Here is a 17,633-nt window from a genome sequence, read left to right as displayed (position 1 = left end):
GAAAGAATGGGGGGAAAAAGGGTAGCATTATGGAAGTGTAGCAGATGCATTTTTTGATTAAATTGTTCAGGCATAGTAAAGAAACGAAGGTGGAAGCCAACACAGGAACAGTAATCAAAGCAAGAGGTTTGTCAGGTTAACCAGCTGGCACTGTTCAGACTGGGAGGCGGTATGTATACACAGAAAGAGCAGAAACTGGGCAACTGAAGTCTGCATCTTGAGGGAGCGGGGAAACCAGATCAAGTAAGACCTAGACTGTGGCAAATAAGAGTGCAATTGCACAGTGCAACTAGGTAAATCATATAGTTAACTGGCACTGAAGATGCCCTGGCTGTATGTTCTTGTTTTTGTTGCAGTGTATGTGCTGATCTTATTCTGCAGTGGTATCATTCAAGGAGTCAACTGCAAAAATTTCTGTTTGGTGGGATTGGTTTTCTGCTTGTTCAGCTCCCTGTAGTGACTCAGTTGCCCAGTTCTAGTGCAAGAGACCTGTTGGGAGTAGACAGCAAGGAGTGAAATTGTTAGTGGGAGGGACAGCTATCACTTCCAGCTGTAGCTGGTAGGATGTGAGGTGTTTTAATTGCAACATGAAGTCTCATTGGAAGAGTTCTTGCAAGAGCTTCAGTTTGTGTAAACTGAAGGTAAAATACAGATACAACCTGACGTCAAGGTGGAAAGAAAAGGTTTTTGTGCTGACCTCCTGGATGTCTCAGGAGATGTATTTGCTGTCTGAAACTGACACCTTGGAACAGGTAGATTTAGAAGGGACTTGTTTAAAATACCCACAATTACAGTAAAAAAAGTGATCAAGACCTAAGACAGTTGAACACTTTCATGAGTAATGAATAACAGAGCTGAAGTATGCACAGTAATCAAAAGGGCTTGATTTTTTTTTTTTTTTTTTCCCTGAGGACACTGTCCAAGCTCTCACTTGAACAGTCAAATAGATGGTGTGTGTTTTGTTATTTTTTTTTAAAATATATATATGTAGGAGAAAGGGAAGAAATTGGGAAACAGAGAAAGGAAGTGTGGGCTGTAGGCCTGGAAAACTGTGTGTGATGAGAGGGGTGGGGAGGGGGAGCCCTAAACAAAAAAACATATGGAATGTTCTTTTAACTTTGTTAGTATGGATGTGGCAAGGATGATGTTTAGGCTGTCCAAGGTTAACCTGAGATTTTGTTTTTGTTATTATGTGCAAGCTACATAATTCTGAACTTCAGAGGTGGAAGGGAAAAAAGCAAGAGGAAGTTTCTTCCTCAGTCTGAGGAAACTGAGTAACTTTCAGTAACCAAGGGCCTTGTCTGCACTGTACAGAAAGTTTAAGTAGTTCTGTGTAATTCTGATGTTAATAGTTTTCATGCACATTGGCAGATGGAGGTAAATTGTGGTGTAGCTTGGGGCATAGCATCAAGTCCCTGAGCATGTGGGTAAAACTAAGAAAAAGAAATTTGAGATTGTGGTTGCCAGTGCATGATTTTGAAAGATCATGAGCAATCTGTCTTAGAATAGTTCATTAATATGATGGTACTTACATATTTATTTCTCATGCAGCTTTGGGATTTGAACAAAGAGTATTGTAGAAACACGATGATAGGTCATGAAAATTCCGTCAGTCACTGTAGATTTTCACCAAAGGATGAATATGTTGCTAGCTGCTCAACAGATGGAACAGTAAAGGTACACAGTGTATTTTTAAATCAACTGTTTGTTTTGATGATGATAATGATTTTTTTTTTTTAAGTAAAATTTAAAATATGTATAAGAAGACTTTGTGTCTGCATGATCAACTTTAATGGATTAAGTCCTGGAGCAGTTGATTATCGGTCCAGTTTTTGATGCAAGGTTTTGAAATGGCTTGTCTAGTACCAGGAAAAAAAAAACCAACTTGGATGCCTGTAGTTGCAAATTAATTCTAGCTAGCCTCATTTTGAGTCCTTTTCACCATCTTTTTTTTTTTTTTCCTCCCACTAATGTTAAAAAAACCTGAGGAGAGGTGGTGAAACTTGTTTAAGAAAAGACTAGTAAGTTTTTAGGTTAATTCAAAGTTCTGTCATCTCTGAAAATGAATCATCACTAGACATAAAAATTAAAAGCGGTTTCTATGTGCTGTTTTTCCTGTATGCACTAGAAGAGAATTGAGAGGTTTATGTTTTTCCTCAGAATGCATTATTCTTATTGCCTTTGATTGCAGTAGAACTATGCAAGTTCAGAAGGAAAACTGGTGGAGGGAACAGAGATATTCCATAGATTTTTGACAGGTCCCTCAGTGAATTAAGGTGCAAAGCAGATGTATACCAGATTTCTCATGATGAGTGTACTTTTATTAAAGTTGAAGAGCAGATATTATTTTTGATTTTATACTTCTGCTAAATAGAAGTTAAGACAGCAATGGTATGAGGGAAAAACCCAGGGAAAGGGTTCTGCTATAGCGTAATCTTTTATTTTTGTTGGGTTTTTTTTTTAGTTTGGGTGGCTGGTTTTTTTTTTTTTTTTTTTTTTTTTCTTTTTGTCTAAGCCATCCAGGCTTGTGAATATTCTAATGCTATTTCTTGAGCAGGGAAAGTAGCAAAGGCTTTTTGGTGTTGTACCCTTGACCTGTTGTCTTTCCTAGAAGTAATTTGGAATTAGGACTCCCCTGTTGTATTCTGTTTCCACTTAGTAAAAAGAGGTTTTGTGTATTTCCTTTACTTTCTATTGCAGCTTTGGGAAACACGCTCAGGAAATGAAGTGAAAAGTATTGACATAAAAGATTTCTTCAAAAATGCAGATGAGCAAGCAGATGATGTGGAGGTTTTGGTAAAATGTTGTTCTTGGTCCAGAAATGGTGACATGATTTTGGTGGTAGCTAAAAATAAACTTTTGGTAAGTACCTCACTTCAGTAATTTTCAGTAGCATATTAAAATGTAGGTAGAAATTATGATTAAAATTTGAGGACATTAAGATGTTTCAGATAAAAGATGCATGGTTTCAAGTGTGTGAAAAGTAAAAATATGTGGGTGACAAACTTCTTGACTGAGGGAAGTCCTTTCAGAATTCAAGAATGTGCACTGTTGAGCATATAAACTATATGTCTATAGTGAAGTCATTCAAACTGGGTGCTAACTATGGTAAATTATGTGTTCACAGCTTTTTGATGTTAAAACATGTGATTTGTTAACACAAGTCATCGTAAGCCATCACAGTACCATCCAATACTGTGACTTTTGTCCTGGTGATGAGTTAGTAGCAGTCGCGTTGTCTCACTGTTCTGTTGAAGTAAGTGATTGTTTTGCTACAGTATACCAGGGAAGACTACTTGCAATATAAAATATTACATTTGTCTTAATAGTTTCTTGTGTGCAGAGGTAAAACAAATGTAGCTATTTTAGCAGGCTTTCAATGTGCTTCATTCTGTTTAATTTTCGTTTGCTTCTGAAATGTAAAATACCATTTGGGAATAACATTTTAAAGTTACACATTCATTTTGGTCAACAGAACTCACATTTACATAAAGAGACTATTCTATTAAATTTATTTAAAGTTACTTTTGTCATTCTCAGGAGCGTTGCTTAACTCCAAACAAACCAAACCCTCTCTTCCTTCTATATGGTGCTGCAGAATGTGGCAACTCACTAAAAAGGCATGAAACTGCTAGAATAACTTTGGGACTAGCATGGATAGAGTAAGCCTGTAAAGTATCAGTTTGGGAGTGGTTTGGTTGTGGGTTTTTTTTTTGTTTGTTTGGTGGTGGGTTTTTTTTGGTTTTGCAACTATTGATCAAAGAACTCTGTTTTGTTTTTTTTTATACTGTGAGTGATATTTCCCCCCCCTCCCCTTTGTCTTTTAAAATTGTAGCAGTCAAAGAGGCTGCTGATTAACTTTCCCTGACCATCGAAATGTGATAAGCAGGCACAGTTCTTGTTACATCAGTTTTCAAAATGAGAAGTAAGAAAATACTAGAAGAAATAATAATTTAAGTATACTCCTTTTTTTGTTTTGTACTATTTTCCCTGTAAATGCAATCAAAATCCATTTGAGTTTTTCTTTGGAATTTTTATTGTAGTTATGGAATATTAAGTCTTTATCAAAAGTGGCATATTGCAGGGGACACATGAGCTGGGTCCATTGTGTGACATTTTCGCCGGATGGATCTTTATTTCTGACAGCGTCTGATGACCAGACAGTACGTGTAAGGTGACATCTTTCTTTTTTTAAAAAATTGTATGTGTATATATATATAATATGAAATTACTCATTTAAGGAACTCCTTATTCTAAAATTATATATATACTATAGTTATATTATGTATCTAGTAGTTACATATATTTATAGCCAATATAAATTTAAAAAGTTGTTATAAAATTGTAAAATTATTCAGGTATACAGTAAAATGACCTGGCTTTTTTTACTTTATTTACTGTTTATCTAGATGTACCGTATGTGATTTTTTTTAACTCTGGTAGCTGTTAAAGAGTAATTGTAACCTTCTATTTTGTTTTAGATTTTTTCTGAATCAGGAATTGTGAAGTTTTTTGTGGATTCTAGTGGGCTTGATATTAATTTCATTTTTAGAGATATTTGTGTGTCAATACTTCGGATAGATTTCTGTAATTGTACTGCCTTATTAAAACCTGTGAAAGTAGAACTATAGTTTACCAAGGTAACCTTTCCTTTTCTCCCAAGTTAACATATTCTTGAAATATTGAAAGCAATTGAAGTATAGAAATCTGTACTTGTTATTTTTTGTAATTCAATTTTAACACTTTTCTTTGGATTAGAAAATTCTGGACTTCATAGCTACAACTCTAAACACAGGGGAGTCTACTAGGCAGCCTGGAAGAAGTTAGTTCTGTTTCATCTGTTGGAATCACTGTAGTAATTGTACAATCTTCCCTAGTAAATAAAAATAGCAGAAGCATAATTTTCACTGATTTTAAAAAAACCAGTGTTACTTGCAAGTTTGTAAGACTTTGGTTTACAGGTACTCATACTCAGCAAATTTTATAGCATGTCCTTTAATAAAATTAATTAAATACTGTGTTTTTCAACAGATTTGGGAAACAAAGAAGGTGTGCAAGTCTTCTGATGCTGTACTAAAAAGTGAACTAGATGTTGTATTTCACAATGGTGAAGTGATGATTTTAGCAATTTACAATCAGAAGCATTTACAAGTAAGCTGTATTTGTCAATCTGTTAGTACTTTTGAATGTTATCAACAAATCTCATTAGGAAGCAGAGGAAGCACTGAAAGAGCTGCTTATCCATGGCTTTCGACAGTCAAATGTGTAGCAGATGACTCTTAATGTATGATAACATGTTTATATCTAGAAACTCTGCCTAGTAAGCAAACCGTCAATTTTTTGGGGAAATTTCCACATATGTTAAAAGTGAAGCTGGATAGAGGAACAAAACTGCTTTCTCTTCATGACTGGGGAGTCTGTGGGCTCTCGGTGGCTTAGATGTGCACAACAGTGTGTAGTGTGTGCAGCATGTATAGACCAGGTGTTACACAGCGTATGTACATAATGCATTGGAACTCCTGTGTAATAACTAAAGGAATCATCTCAAACTGGGGGAATGAAAGGTGTGAACCTAGGTTTGTCTATAGCCTTAGGAGAGCGTGGGGTCTTTTATAGAAAGAAAATACTGATAGTGGATACGCTTATTACTCTGGACCCCTCCACCAAATAGTAAGTACCCCAACAGCCAGAATATGTTTCTGTTTCATGATAGCAAAATGATTCGGATTATGCTTCTACTTGACTGTAACTGTTTAAAAGTGGGAACACTTTCCTATTTGTTGCAGCATGCTCCTTACACAAACCCGTTGCATGTTAACCCACAAAACAGGCAGTGCCATATCTCTGGGCGTGAGGTAGCGATTTCAGGTGTTCAGCCTAAAGCAGCATCCGAATAGGAATGACTTTGTTCTGGGCTGTGAAAACAGTGAATTCTTATTCCTGGATGTATAGGTAGATGAGTGTTGCAATAGATTCTGCTGCCCTGCACTGAAGGACACTGTGCAGATAATCTTTTTATGTAGGGTCATGTCCTTTCTCCTAATGTGGCCGAAGGCAAACACATAAATTATGTAATCCTGGCTAATCAGTGTGGCCATTGCCTTTATTTCTAGTCCTAGAGATGCTCAGCTTTTCCTAGGCTGCTACTTCTTTTATCTGTCCTGTCAACAAGTTAGCCATTTCTTACCTTACCTAAAAGTTCTATTAAAAAAACCTTAAGTGGAATAGTGGTGGTATTTGAACAGTGGTGAATGTGGATGTGGTAATAGCTGAAGTGTCTTCAGTGGGGCCTTGGCGATAAAAAGATTTCAGACTTTGAGCCAACAGAAAGTGGTCATTGTTGAAATAACATCTATGTGAACAAATATGTGAGAAAAAATAAGCTGCATCTGTTGTAGTGAGGAGAGGAGAGAAACCACAGCAAATGGAGTTATGCCTGTTTATGTGTGGGGAGCAGTTTAGAGTAACAGCTACTCTTAAATCTTCCTGAATTGTAAAATCTGTAGTGACTACTGTGTAATGGTGTAGCCTGGTTCTCATTTGAATCAGTAGACCTGATCTATTTATCTATGATTGCTATTTCTGTGGTAACTTTACATGAACCGTTTCCTAGTGCTTAGATTTTTTGTTGTAAATACAATACTCTGATGTCCTGTAGATGTGCAGTCATGTGAAAAGACTCTCTGGTAGTAATCAAAGACTTAGAAAGCAAGAAGAGAAATTGACTGAAAAGACAAATTGTAATTACGGATGTGTACTGTAATTTAACAGTATATCTCTGCTATCACATCTCTAAACGTTTTTCTTGCAGCTGTGCTGTTATACCCTTTCTAATTTGTCGTATCTCAGAATTGGGGTCCTGGTCACCTTTTGATGTGCAGTATGTTAATTTTTAAACACTTCACACTGTATCTTTCTAAACTTAAACTTTGTAAATAATTTTGTTCTAGAGATTTTAATTTTTCCCCTAAGGAATTGATTTGAGGGTGATACTGAGTTGAGATTTGGTATATTCTGTGTGCTAATAAGTTTAAAATCATTCTTAGAGGATGCACTTAAAATATTTTGTGCTCCATTTGGTATGAGCTGTATAATCTAGTGAGCAAGGTAAATTTGAACATGGAGCTCACTCTGTGGCTTTTGAAATTTGGTAGCAGCATTTTGAATTACTGTTTCCTGTAGTCAGACAAACTGTAAAAAGCCTTCTAACACCAAGATTAGTTTCCTTCTGCAAACCTGTCCTGTTCAGGGAGCATTCAATGAAGGTCATTATACTGACCTTCAGAGTAATTGGTTTATGAAAATAACTGATCTTTACCGTTTGAAACTTGTACAGTCTTCTCTTTCTTAGCTTTATTAGGTATTGTATTTTTACAATAAATAAATAAATAAATAAAATAAAATTAGGTATTGTAATTTAAGTTTAAATTTTAAAATGTAGTAATAACTTCATTAATTTACTATCTTGCAGCTTATCAGTGGAAATACAGACAGTGTTATTATGCAGACAGCGGCTCAAGAATCCCCCATTTCCTGCTGTTGCTTAAGTGAAGATCTTAAATTTGCAGCTTTTGGACAGGAGAATGGAACAATAAAGGTATTAAATTCTAAATTAAATTATTAATCCTAAATTAAATTATTAAATCTTAAACACCCTGTCATTTGAATGACTTTTTACAATAATATACTTCAACATAGTACTTTAAAGTTTTTACATTTGTTAGGGATGCCTAAATGACAATAATTTAAGGGTAGAGCAAATAATGTATCTCTGAATTTCATTTTACCAAGGACTAAGTTCATACGAATTATTGGTTGTTCCAGTCCATTGACTGAGAGTTATGTATTTACAATCTCGTGTTATTTGAAAAAGAATTTGCGTGTTCTTTTCTTCCTTTTTCTCAATTATGTAAAAAAAAATAATCATTTCATTCTTTGTTTTAAAGGTATTACAGTTGTTGGATGGGAAAGTCCTGAAGTCGCAGAACACCTACAGGACATCCGTGCAGCATTGTCAATTTACATCTGATTGTCAGACTCTCATTTCAAGTGCTCATGATTCAGTTATACAGGTTTGGAAGATACTGAAAAATACTACGTTGTAACATAGGATTTATTTTAAATGATCTTTTATACTATGGATAGTGTAAACTCAGTAAATGACTACTGTATTCTCTATTGCTCCATCTTGGGCCAAGGGACTGTAGGAGGTGTAGACTCTACGTATAACTTACATGATAATGAATATTACACAATTTCTGTTTTTAATACTGTGGATGATAGAAAAGCAACAATTCCTTAAAGATGGGTGAAAGGAACATTAACTTTCAAAGAAGATAACAGTTCTGATTGCATAAGGGAAGGTTCAAGATGTGACCCAGAACTGGCTATATGTGGTAGGTCTGTCAGTGGGCTTGCTTACATTGTCTGAAATGTAAGTAAATTGTCTGAAATGAGGTAAAAAGACCAATCTCTGAGCAGCCTGATGTGTCCAACTAGTCCAGTACAGTGCTGAATGCAGATGCTAGCTGAAAACAGAATGGCTGCACTAATGTAGTCTCAGATTAGTAAGTTCTGCCTCTCAGCAAGGAAGACTGGCTCTGGGGAAGGATTCAGGTGTGTCTGTATTAACATTTTAGCTCACCTCAGGGATGCTCTTTTCAAGTGAACGTCCTGGTCATTTATGCTTACTGTGCTTTAGTTTGCACTACAGAGCAGTTGCAGGCATGCTGACAGGATGACTAAGGAGAGCACATGCTCCAGCTACTAATGAGCATTAAGTCCACACAACCAAACTTGAACTGGTTTGAAATAAAACCTCCAAAACACGTATGGGTGCTGGTCTTCAGCCCAGTTTTGCTCAGCAAATCTGTTCCAGCATCAGTGTTCTACCTACTTGCTGATACACACGTAACCTATGCAGCATCCCACTTTGGTGTTTGTTTCGATCTGAAACCAGGGTGAGTGCTGTCTCTGTGGTCAAGTAAGCAGTCCAGACAAGTCACAAGTTTATGGGCTTTTGGATCCTTCCTTCAGGTCTAAAGTGGGTAGCTTTTCTGGGTCCTCGGCTCCCTCTAGTGGACAGCGCCTCAGTTAAAGCTCCAGGATTCTCATCTGAACACCTCACTTTCTGTTCTTTCTTTGATGCTGAAAATCTATTAATTTGAAAACTATTAAATTATTGTCATTTAAATCGATGCTTAATAGCTTCTGTAAAATGAAATGACACTACTTCAGTTTTCAGGGAGTGGTTGAATTAATAATAGGAGTGTCATTTTGTTATAAAAATCCAAAGCAAAATGGCATTTGATTAAAAATATGCTTCAAAATATAAAAGAAAGTTAATTTAACTATGGAAAACATGAGGTCTATCAGATGACGGAAGTCTATTTGTTGCAATAATCAAAGGTTTAAAACCCAAAACTTCTGGGATGCCTAGAAAATTACTGTTTTTCTTTTCAAATTACCAGTGAATTTTAAGCATCGCATTCACTTTGAAAATCAGATAATGTGTGTATTATAGGGAACTCTGTCATAGGTTGACTATTAAATACTATGACATCCTCAATCTCCAGTATCTCTACTATGGATATCTTCAATATTTAACCTTTTAATTAGTTGACACCTCCATAAGAACTTTTTACTACTCCTGTGATTTAAAAATCAACCAGTTAATTTATTCTTCTTGTGTTTGCCATTAAGTTCTTTTCTTTAAAAGTATTCCAACTTTATGATTAGGTATGGAATTGGCAGTTGAATGAATGTGTGTTTCTAAGAGGGCACAAGGAAGCAATCAAGGATTTCAGAATTCTGGAAAATTCAAAACTTCTTTCTTGGTCATTTGATGGAACCGTTAAGGTAAATAAAAGGCTGTGAATTGATAAATCGCATAAAATACATTTTACTGTCTCTTCTAACATTTGCTATTTCCTGCACTTTTTGTTGGCGCACATTTTATTGAATTGATCCTAAAGCATAACTGACTTTTAAGTCACATTTGATTATTCTGTTCCTAGTAAGTTTTACACTCTTGTTGTATTTTAACTGTATGACTAAGTATAACAAAATGTTGGCCATATTAGAACTATGTAGCTGAGTTTTATATATTGTTGTGTAAGACACGGGTGTTTTAACCTTTTCACAGTGTTATTCACAGTGTTACAAAGTAACCTGTTTTTCCTGTGTATTTGGTAGGTTTGGAGTATCACCACTGGAAACACAGAAAAAGATTTTGCTTGCCATGAAGGTACTGTTCTTTCCTGTGCTGTTTCACCTGATGGTAGTAAATTTTCATCTACTTCTGCTGACAAAACTGCAAAGGTAGGTTACGTTTTGTGCAAAGATAAAAACAATGCCTTATTTGTCCTGAAATGTATGCTGTTTTTTTTTTTTATTCTGAGTTAACTAGTGATTATGCATATTATCATGTTGTATTTCTAGTATTAAATTTCCTGCATCTGTGAACATGTTTCTAAAGCTGTTATAGTCATTCACCATTGATTTTTTGGATATAACTGGAGACTGTCCTGGTGACTGTATAAATAAAATACACATTTAATGCACAAGTTTGTGCAGAACACTTTGTTTAGTTGTCTGTATTGATTTGTTAATAGCCTAACAATCTGAACTTGGAAACCTAAGCTAAGAAAAATTTCTGAAACTTCTGGTGAAAGTGCTGTCCAGAGGTTCTGGTATTCCTGTTCAGAAGCAAGGTGCAAAAAGAAGTGAACTGTTTAATATTTTGGTGCTGCCCCATTAGATTTTTAAAGCATCCCATTAGATTTTTTTAAAAATAGCTTTAAATTAATTGATTGAATCATATTTCTATGAACAGTTTTAAACTTCCTTGTAAATGAATTGGTTTCATTAAAGAGTATCTCCTAAGGAAAAAAAAAAAAATACTTGCAGTTGGTTCAGTAACTTGTAGCAAATGCATTCCTGTGTGACTCAGATGAAAAGCAGACTACAGTATAATACGTCTATAAATGTGCACACGTGCTGGTGCCGTTTTAGAAAGAAGTCATAATAGTTTTTGAACTTATCTTTCACTCTTCTGTAATGTTTTACATTTAGATATGGAGCTTTGAAAGTTCATCTGTTCTTCATGAGCTGAAAGGTCACGAAGCCTGTGTGCGGTGCTGTACTTTCTCTCCTAATAGCAAATTATTGGCCACTGGAGATGACAAAGGAGAAATAAGGGTACTGCTTTTACTTTGCTGTTTATTTTATAATTCAGTTGATAGTCAGTTCACAGAGAGAAAAATTCTCATATTTTGTGTTCTGCATGTCTAATTTGTTAGCGTTGTAGTGAACATCGGGAAGTTGAAAATAGCAGTTTGCCACATGAGACAGTAGTTAGTAACCGTATTGATAGATTTATGTTCCATGAATGCTGCAGAACTGATTCACATGATTTACTAGTAATTCTACTGTGAATTGCATATGTAATTAAATTCTCCTTGTATGATACAGTTCTAAGAGGAGAATTAATTTTTTGTATTATTCTGTCACTTCAAGTAGAATGCTTATTTACAATGTTTTTTTTCTCTAATATAGAAAAATATATTTGAGCCTTCCTTACTTGAGAGTGTTTTTTTTTCCCCCTTTAAGTTTACTTATACAATAATCTTCCCTCTCTTTTTAGATTTGGGACATTTTAACAGGTGCATTACTTCACTTATGCTCCCCTGTTACTGTGGATGAGGGAGAACCAACACATGGTGGTTGGGTAACAGACCTCTCATTTTCTCCTGACAGTAAAATGCTTGTTTCATCTGGAGGCTATCTTAAGGTAAGCCTTGAAATAATAAAATATCCTAACATACCTAATTAAATGGCAATACTCTCATAATTCTAAAGGAAAATGCAGACCAATTCAAAGAAAGACCTGAAACATTTTACGTAACACAAAGCTGCTCCATTTTCATGGATGTCTAGCACTTTTCACTTCTTTCTTCTCAAATCTGAAAGCCCCCTGAAGAAGGTTTCTTAAGAATTCAGGCTTCAGACTTGGAGTTTGTTTTTGAACTCCTTATACTCCATTTTTATTAGCAATGTCTTTCATTAACAACTTTCATATGAAAGATCCCAGTAATTTTTGTCTGCCTTAATATCCACTGAATTTCAGCAGCAGTTGTGTTCTTTATAATGAGCAGAAAAATGATCTGTCAGACTTTCTTTTTTTTCTTTTCTTTTTTTTTTTTTTCTTTAAAAGATACTAAGCGTTAAATTTTTTTGTAAAGAGAGATTCAGAAGGAATTCCAGGTGATAATTTTCTACCCTGAAAGACATTATATAAGTAATCTTTGGAAGAGGGCATGTTGAAACTGAGGAAATCAGTCTTTTCATCAATCTCATTGGTTCATATATCTACTGGGCAGATATATTTTTGGGGAAGGGGAAGAGGTTGTCGGTCTTTCAGCCTGTGGATGTGTTCTTCATAATTGTAAATTTCAGGAGTTTATTTTTTTCCCCTCGTGTAATAGCTAATACCTGTTAGAAACTTTGTATGTGAAATGACAGGTTGTGGACTTCTCATCTCACAGAGTGCTGTAGGCTAGGTGATTATTAGTCAGTGTTCAGCCATTGAATGTGCTACCAGACTAATCCTTTGAAGTCAGTTAGTAACCATTTAACAAAGATTGTTGAATTTTCTAATTTAGCATTGAAAACGTCTTCTGACATAGGAGATCAAAAACATCTTTCTTTTCATATTAAAGAACAAGACATGCATCTTGTTTCTAGCTTCCTTCCCATTTTGTCTTGTGGTTATGCAGTATGGTGTTGTGATGCTTCTTAGAGTCATAGAATGGTTTAGGATGTTGGCAGATTCTGGAACTCATCTAGTCCAGCCCCTTGCTAGAAGTAGTTTGCACGGTTAGGTAAAATTGTTTAGGGCTGTCCCCCATCAAGTTTTGTCCCCTGCTCCAACAGGGGTGCCTCAGGGCCTTGAGAGGAGAGTCTGACTGTCGTCTGTAACCCTCTTTTTGGTAGTTGGGCAGCATTTAGCCGCCTTCTCTTCAGGCTGAACAAATTCATTGCTCTCTCTTTCTTCTGTGACATCTGTTTTAGGTGTCCAGCCATCTCAATGACCATATGCTGGACTTGCTTCAGTTTCTCAGTGTATTTCTTGTACTAGGGTAGGGCTCAACACAGTGCCTGGACTGCTGACTGCTAGTTTTTGAATCTAGCAGTTCACTCTGTCATCTACCTTGTATTCCACCCATCCGGTCTTTATCTCTCCAGTTTGACTACAGGAACAGTATAAGAGAATGTGTTGAAGGCTTGGCTAAAGTTAGAGTTAATCACATTCACTGCTTCTGCCATGCTGTTTGCAGAGCCACCATTATTGCCAGTGGAAGTCAGCTGTGTGGTTCAGCATGATTTACCTTTGGTAAATATGTGCTAGTTGTTCACGATCACCTTCTTGTCTGTCACATGACTTGAAATGGCTTCCAGAAAAATTGTTCTGTAATAATCCCGGATAGTGGAGTGAAAATTACTGGCCTGTAGTTCCCAGCATCATCTTTGCCCTCTGTGAAAATGGGTATGGTGTTTGCCTTTTTCCAGTTATTGGGAATAGATTCAATCACCATGTCTTCTCAAAGTGTTGTACTTCTGCTTTTCTTGCAAGATCTACATTTGTATGATGTGCACGAAAACACACACACGTACCCTTTTTGTAGGGACATGCCAGTCAGTGAAAATGTAAAACATTTCGGAAGTGGACCTCTAAAAACTGTACGCAGTTTGGATTGTAGAGTTACATGGAAGTTACCTTTAAACAAATGAGTCATTCATAGATGGGGTGCATCTGGCTATGTACTGTTCAACTTGCTGTGTGAGTGGTATCCACTGGCCCAGCACCTGATCATGTATCCAACAACAAAGATTCAAGAGTTAGTTAAGATCAGTTTTTGGATTTTGTGATGTGGGTTTTTTTTGATTTTGGCATTGTGTCCCAGCCCCACTCCCCCCCCAGGTCTTCATCAAATAACAGACACTTTAGGAAAGGTGTTTTTAATATGAACATTGTAGCTGTGTAGTTGCAAACATGTATTATGCAGACATTACCTGTAATGTTACATATTTCATGAGATGAGTAAGCTAAAAAGTAGTAATACTACCTTTTATAGATGATCAAAGCTGAAGGTAATCTGTTTTGATATTTTGCTACTGCACTTAAATGTTGCAAGAATAGAGGGCAGACTTCATATTGGAATAGTCAGGTAACAGCTTTGTGCTGGATTGCGTTTGGTTCAGTTTTGCATTGGCTTACAGTTTTTCTGATAAATGAGAAATTTCAGTCTGTGTTCATGGAGTAAACTGATGGTCAAAGGTTTCTTCATATCTTTGTTATTAGTACTTAGTGTATTTTCTAAAAAAAAAATAAAAAAAATATCTAATCTCACTGAAAAAAAAGTGTCCTGCTAAAAAAACTGCAAATGGTTTCAAATATGTGACTGATCTTGTGAGTCCAGCTAAGTTTCTTGATGCAGGTATAGTTTCAATTGGCTATGTGTTTTGTGTGTTCATTTGGTTATATAAAAATACATAGTCTTTTCAATTTTGGACATGTTACAGTTTACGTCTATTGATTGCACTTTGTAATGCGGTAAGGGACAGTACCTGAATTTACTATTTTGTATGCTTTCTTGAAATTGAACAGCTTCAATCTCTTTGAAGTTTGTTTTCATCTGGGAATCTTATACCTCTGGTAACTGGTCCTAAACATTTTCTACTTACGATTGCTTGTATTTTTAATTCTCTTTGGGAAGGCCGTCAACTGGGCTTGTCATGCTAAGCCTGTTTATAGAATGTATTCTAAGCTTCCCTCAACTAACTGAAAGTGTGTTATTTTTTATAGTGGTGGAATGTAACTACTGGAGAGTCCTTACAAACCTTCTACACAAACGGAACAAACCTCAAGTCAATACATGTATCTCCTAATTTCAAAGTGTATGTGACTGTAGATAATCTTGGCATTCTTTATGTATTACAGAGGTTATGATTAATGTGCTCAACAGCTTAAAAGATAATTAATTTTTTTAAGCTGGAGAAAAAATTCTGCTAAATGTTTGTGTGAACTTGTTAAGCTGTGAATTATATTTTGTTGTTGTATTCATGATGTTTTCATGTGTATGTACATTTATGCGTGTTTTTTCAAATGAACTTGCATTTAATCTTGTTTTTAGTAAGCATTATTATAATCAAGTTTCTATTTGCATCTTAAGTGTGTTGCTTTAAGTTTTGTAAGGAAATTATATTAAGATTTATTCAAAGTAGTTGAAGTTAATATTAATGGCAGTGAAGAAATAAGAGGAATATAATACTTTGAATTTGTATCTTGGGCTAAGGCTGATGGCTAAATGCTCTCTAGCCACGAACACAACTGTACAGATGCAAAAAAAAGTGGGTTTTTTTACTGTGATGCAAAGATTTTCCTTTAGTACAGAATGGAAAGAATCAGGGACATCATTCATTTGAAAAATGCAACTAGCTATCTTCGTGCTTGATGTTCAAAACAAATCAAGTAGCTGTTCAGTTTACAGCAGCAGTGCTTCCCACTGGCAGTAAGAACCTTCGTGCTTCTAACCTTGAGGTAAAGCACATTGTAACACATATAAGCTATTCCTATTAAGGGGAACATCTTGAGCCTTCGTTTTCTCAAGGCAAGATCTGAAAGGGTATTGCAATTGAAGTGGATGAGATTGTGCCACATTTCCAGTTAAAGGATGAATGCAGCTAACCAGCTAAACTGAGGATGGAAATGATTTAAAAGGGTATATATTGAGAAATATAAGATGTGAATTTTAGTTATTTATCCTTTTGGAATCAGCATTCGCTTTGTACTGTGGAGACATTTTACTGTCATCGGCTTTGTTTACATGGGGTTCTATGCACAGGGATCTCCTGCCTGGTAACATGTTGTTATTATTATTTTTTTAATCTTCTAGTTATAGATTCCATATAGGGTAGAAATGTTGATGTTTTGTACTGATTATACTTGACCTATCTTTTGTGAATAACCAGATAACAATTTTTCTTAGGTATGTAAGCCTTGTTCTAGTGAATTGCCTCTCAACTGCTCTGAGCAACTGCACAAGCATTAATATGGTGATTTTCATCTAAGTACTTGATTGTAAAAAGTACATTAGCAAGTGTCTCAACTGATACTGAATAATGGATTTCTCACTTTTAGTAATTTTTTTAACATGCAATTCAGAAGATTTGATACATGTTCTTAGTATTTTCCTGGTTTTGACAATCATCAGTTTTTCCTCTTTTTTTAAACTTGAAATTCCACCATTTCTAAGGTGCCATTGAGTACGGGTCAGTATAATCAAAATACTGCTGGCAGAAATGTAAAGCGATGAAATTCAATAGAAAAAACATGATGTTTTGTATTCTAAGTATGTACAGCATTGAATAAAGATAATCCAGGCAATACTGGCCAAAATTGTAAATCAATTTGAAATCTTGAATGTTTTGGTGGTTTTTTTATGGAGTGGGGGTTGGGATTGCTGCCTCTTTTATCATGTGTTATTGTGGTTTTGTTTTCAATCTAAACATAATGCTGCTTTACAAACTACATGAAAAATAGTTTGACAGGTAAGCAACAGTATTCAGTATGAGGATGGAGGAAAAAGTGAACAAAAAGAAACTGAAGTCTTGCAGCATGTCCTGCAATGTTCAGGACAGAGTTGCTTCTACTGTCTAGTTTGTACAGACCTCATCAGTACCCTCCCTGGGTAGCTGAAGATTCAAGGAGCCAGAAGCTCTTCTCGGCCAGTGTTCCTTGATTGCATAGGCCGTACTGTCCTTGTTGCACAGGACCATGTGGGTCCCAAACAGGTAAAAAGATATGGGATAAATGTTTCACGTGAGGAATCAGGGCAGAAAGTTGTCGTTTGTGACAATGCTAATGAAACTGTGATGATAGGAGGAGCATGGTTTAATGAAGAAAGTGAATGGTGGATGAGCAGAGTTCATAGATGATTCCGGTTTTGAAGTGGTAGGAAGCAAGTAGCACAGAAGCCTGAATGAGGTAAATGGTGCCTTCTTGAATTATTCTGCAAGAATGACAACACAGAAGCATTATACTTGTTGCTGGAATTGAGGAGGCTGTACTTCATAGAAGGAGGTATTAACAGAGTCAGGATGGTTGCATTTATGTGCAAACGTATGGAGTGGGCTTTAAGTCTTTGTAGCTGAGGTAGAAGAGAAATAATGGTGAGAAAGTTTGAAGAGCCAAAGAACAGATATGATTCGCAGGAAGAAGGTGACAAAACTTAAATGAAAAAGTATTAAAATAGGAGCCAACCAAGACAGCAACTTCTTAATTAAAATATTTAAGGTTAAGGCAGTTTACTGTAATAAAAAATAGTCCTGCTGTGTCATCAGATTTAGCTGTTCTCTTTGATGTTTTATGTATTTTAAAGGAAACAAAAGAAAGTTTGGCCGGAAGCAATTTTTATGTAGATGGAACATCAATGCTTCCATTATCTCTTGTAATGCCAGATCAAATTTAATCAGTCTGCATTCAGATCTAACTAATGAGCATTGCCAATTTTATCTGGTTCTTTAACTGAAATTATATGCTTTTGTGTAAACAGTTTTTAGGTATATTTCCT

At 35.7% G+C, this 17,633-nt stretch overlaps 1 protein-coding gene across 10 annotated transcripts in view; it reads left to right on the top strand.

The window, feature by feature from the left end:
• Positions 1–16,470, top strand: part of APAF1 (apoptotic peptidase activating factor 1) — a 41,238-nt gene extending 24,768 nt beyond the window's left edge. For 3 of the 10 annotated variants that reach the window (XM_055807969.1, XM_055807970.1, XM_027794210.2), the window contains 12 exons: positions 1,552–1,677; positions 2,701–2,862; positions 3,128–3,256; positions 4,044–4,169; positions 5,032–5,151; positions 7,472–7,597; positions 7,947–8,072; positions 9,739–9,858; positions 10,195–10,320; positions 11,074–11,199; positions 11,645–11,791; positions 14,867–16,470. In XM_055807969.1, the coding sequence (XP_055663944.1) occupies positions 1,552–1,677; positions 2,701–2,862; positions 3,128–3,256; positions 4,044–4,169; positions 5,032–5,151; positions 7,472–7,597; positions 7,947–8,072; positions 9,739–9,858; positions 10,195–10,320; positions 11,074–11,199; positions 11,645–11,791; positions 14,867–15,010 (1,578 nt within the window). In that variant the 3' untranslated portion in view covers positions 15,011–16,470. Of the gene's footprint in view, positions 1–1,551; positions 1,678–2,700; positions 2,863–3,127; positions 3,257–3,540; positions 3,663–3,835; positions 3,926–4,043; positions 4,175–5,031; positions 5,152–7,471; positions 7,598–7,946; positions 8,073–9,738; positions 9,859–10,194; positions 10,321–11,073; positions 11,200–11,644; positions 11,792–14,866 lie in introns of those variants that run through there. The other 7 variants (XM_055807971.1, XR_008747759.1, XR_008747762.1 and 4 more) reach the window with 7 other exon arrangements.
• The last annotated feature ends 1,163 nt before the right edge of the window (positions 16,471–17,633 follow it).

This window comes from Falco peregrinus, chromosome 6 (genome assembly GCF_023634155.1).
Source record: "Falco peregrinus isolate bFalPer1 chromosome 6, bFalPer1.pri, whole genome shotgun sequence".
Taxonomy (NCBI): domain Eukaryota; kingdom Metazoa; phylum Chordata; class Aves; order Falconiformes; family Falconidae; genus Falco; species Falco peregrinus.
The sequence above is the reverse complement of the archived record's forward strand: the minus strand, read 5'-3'. Positions and strand labels throughout refer to the sequence as shown.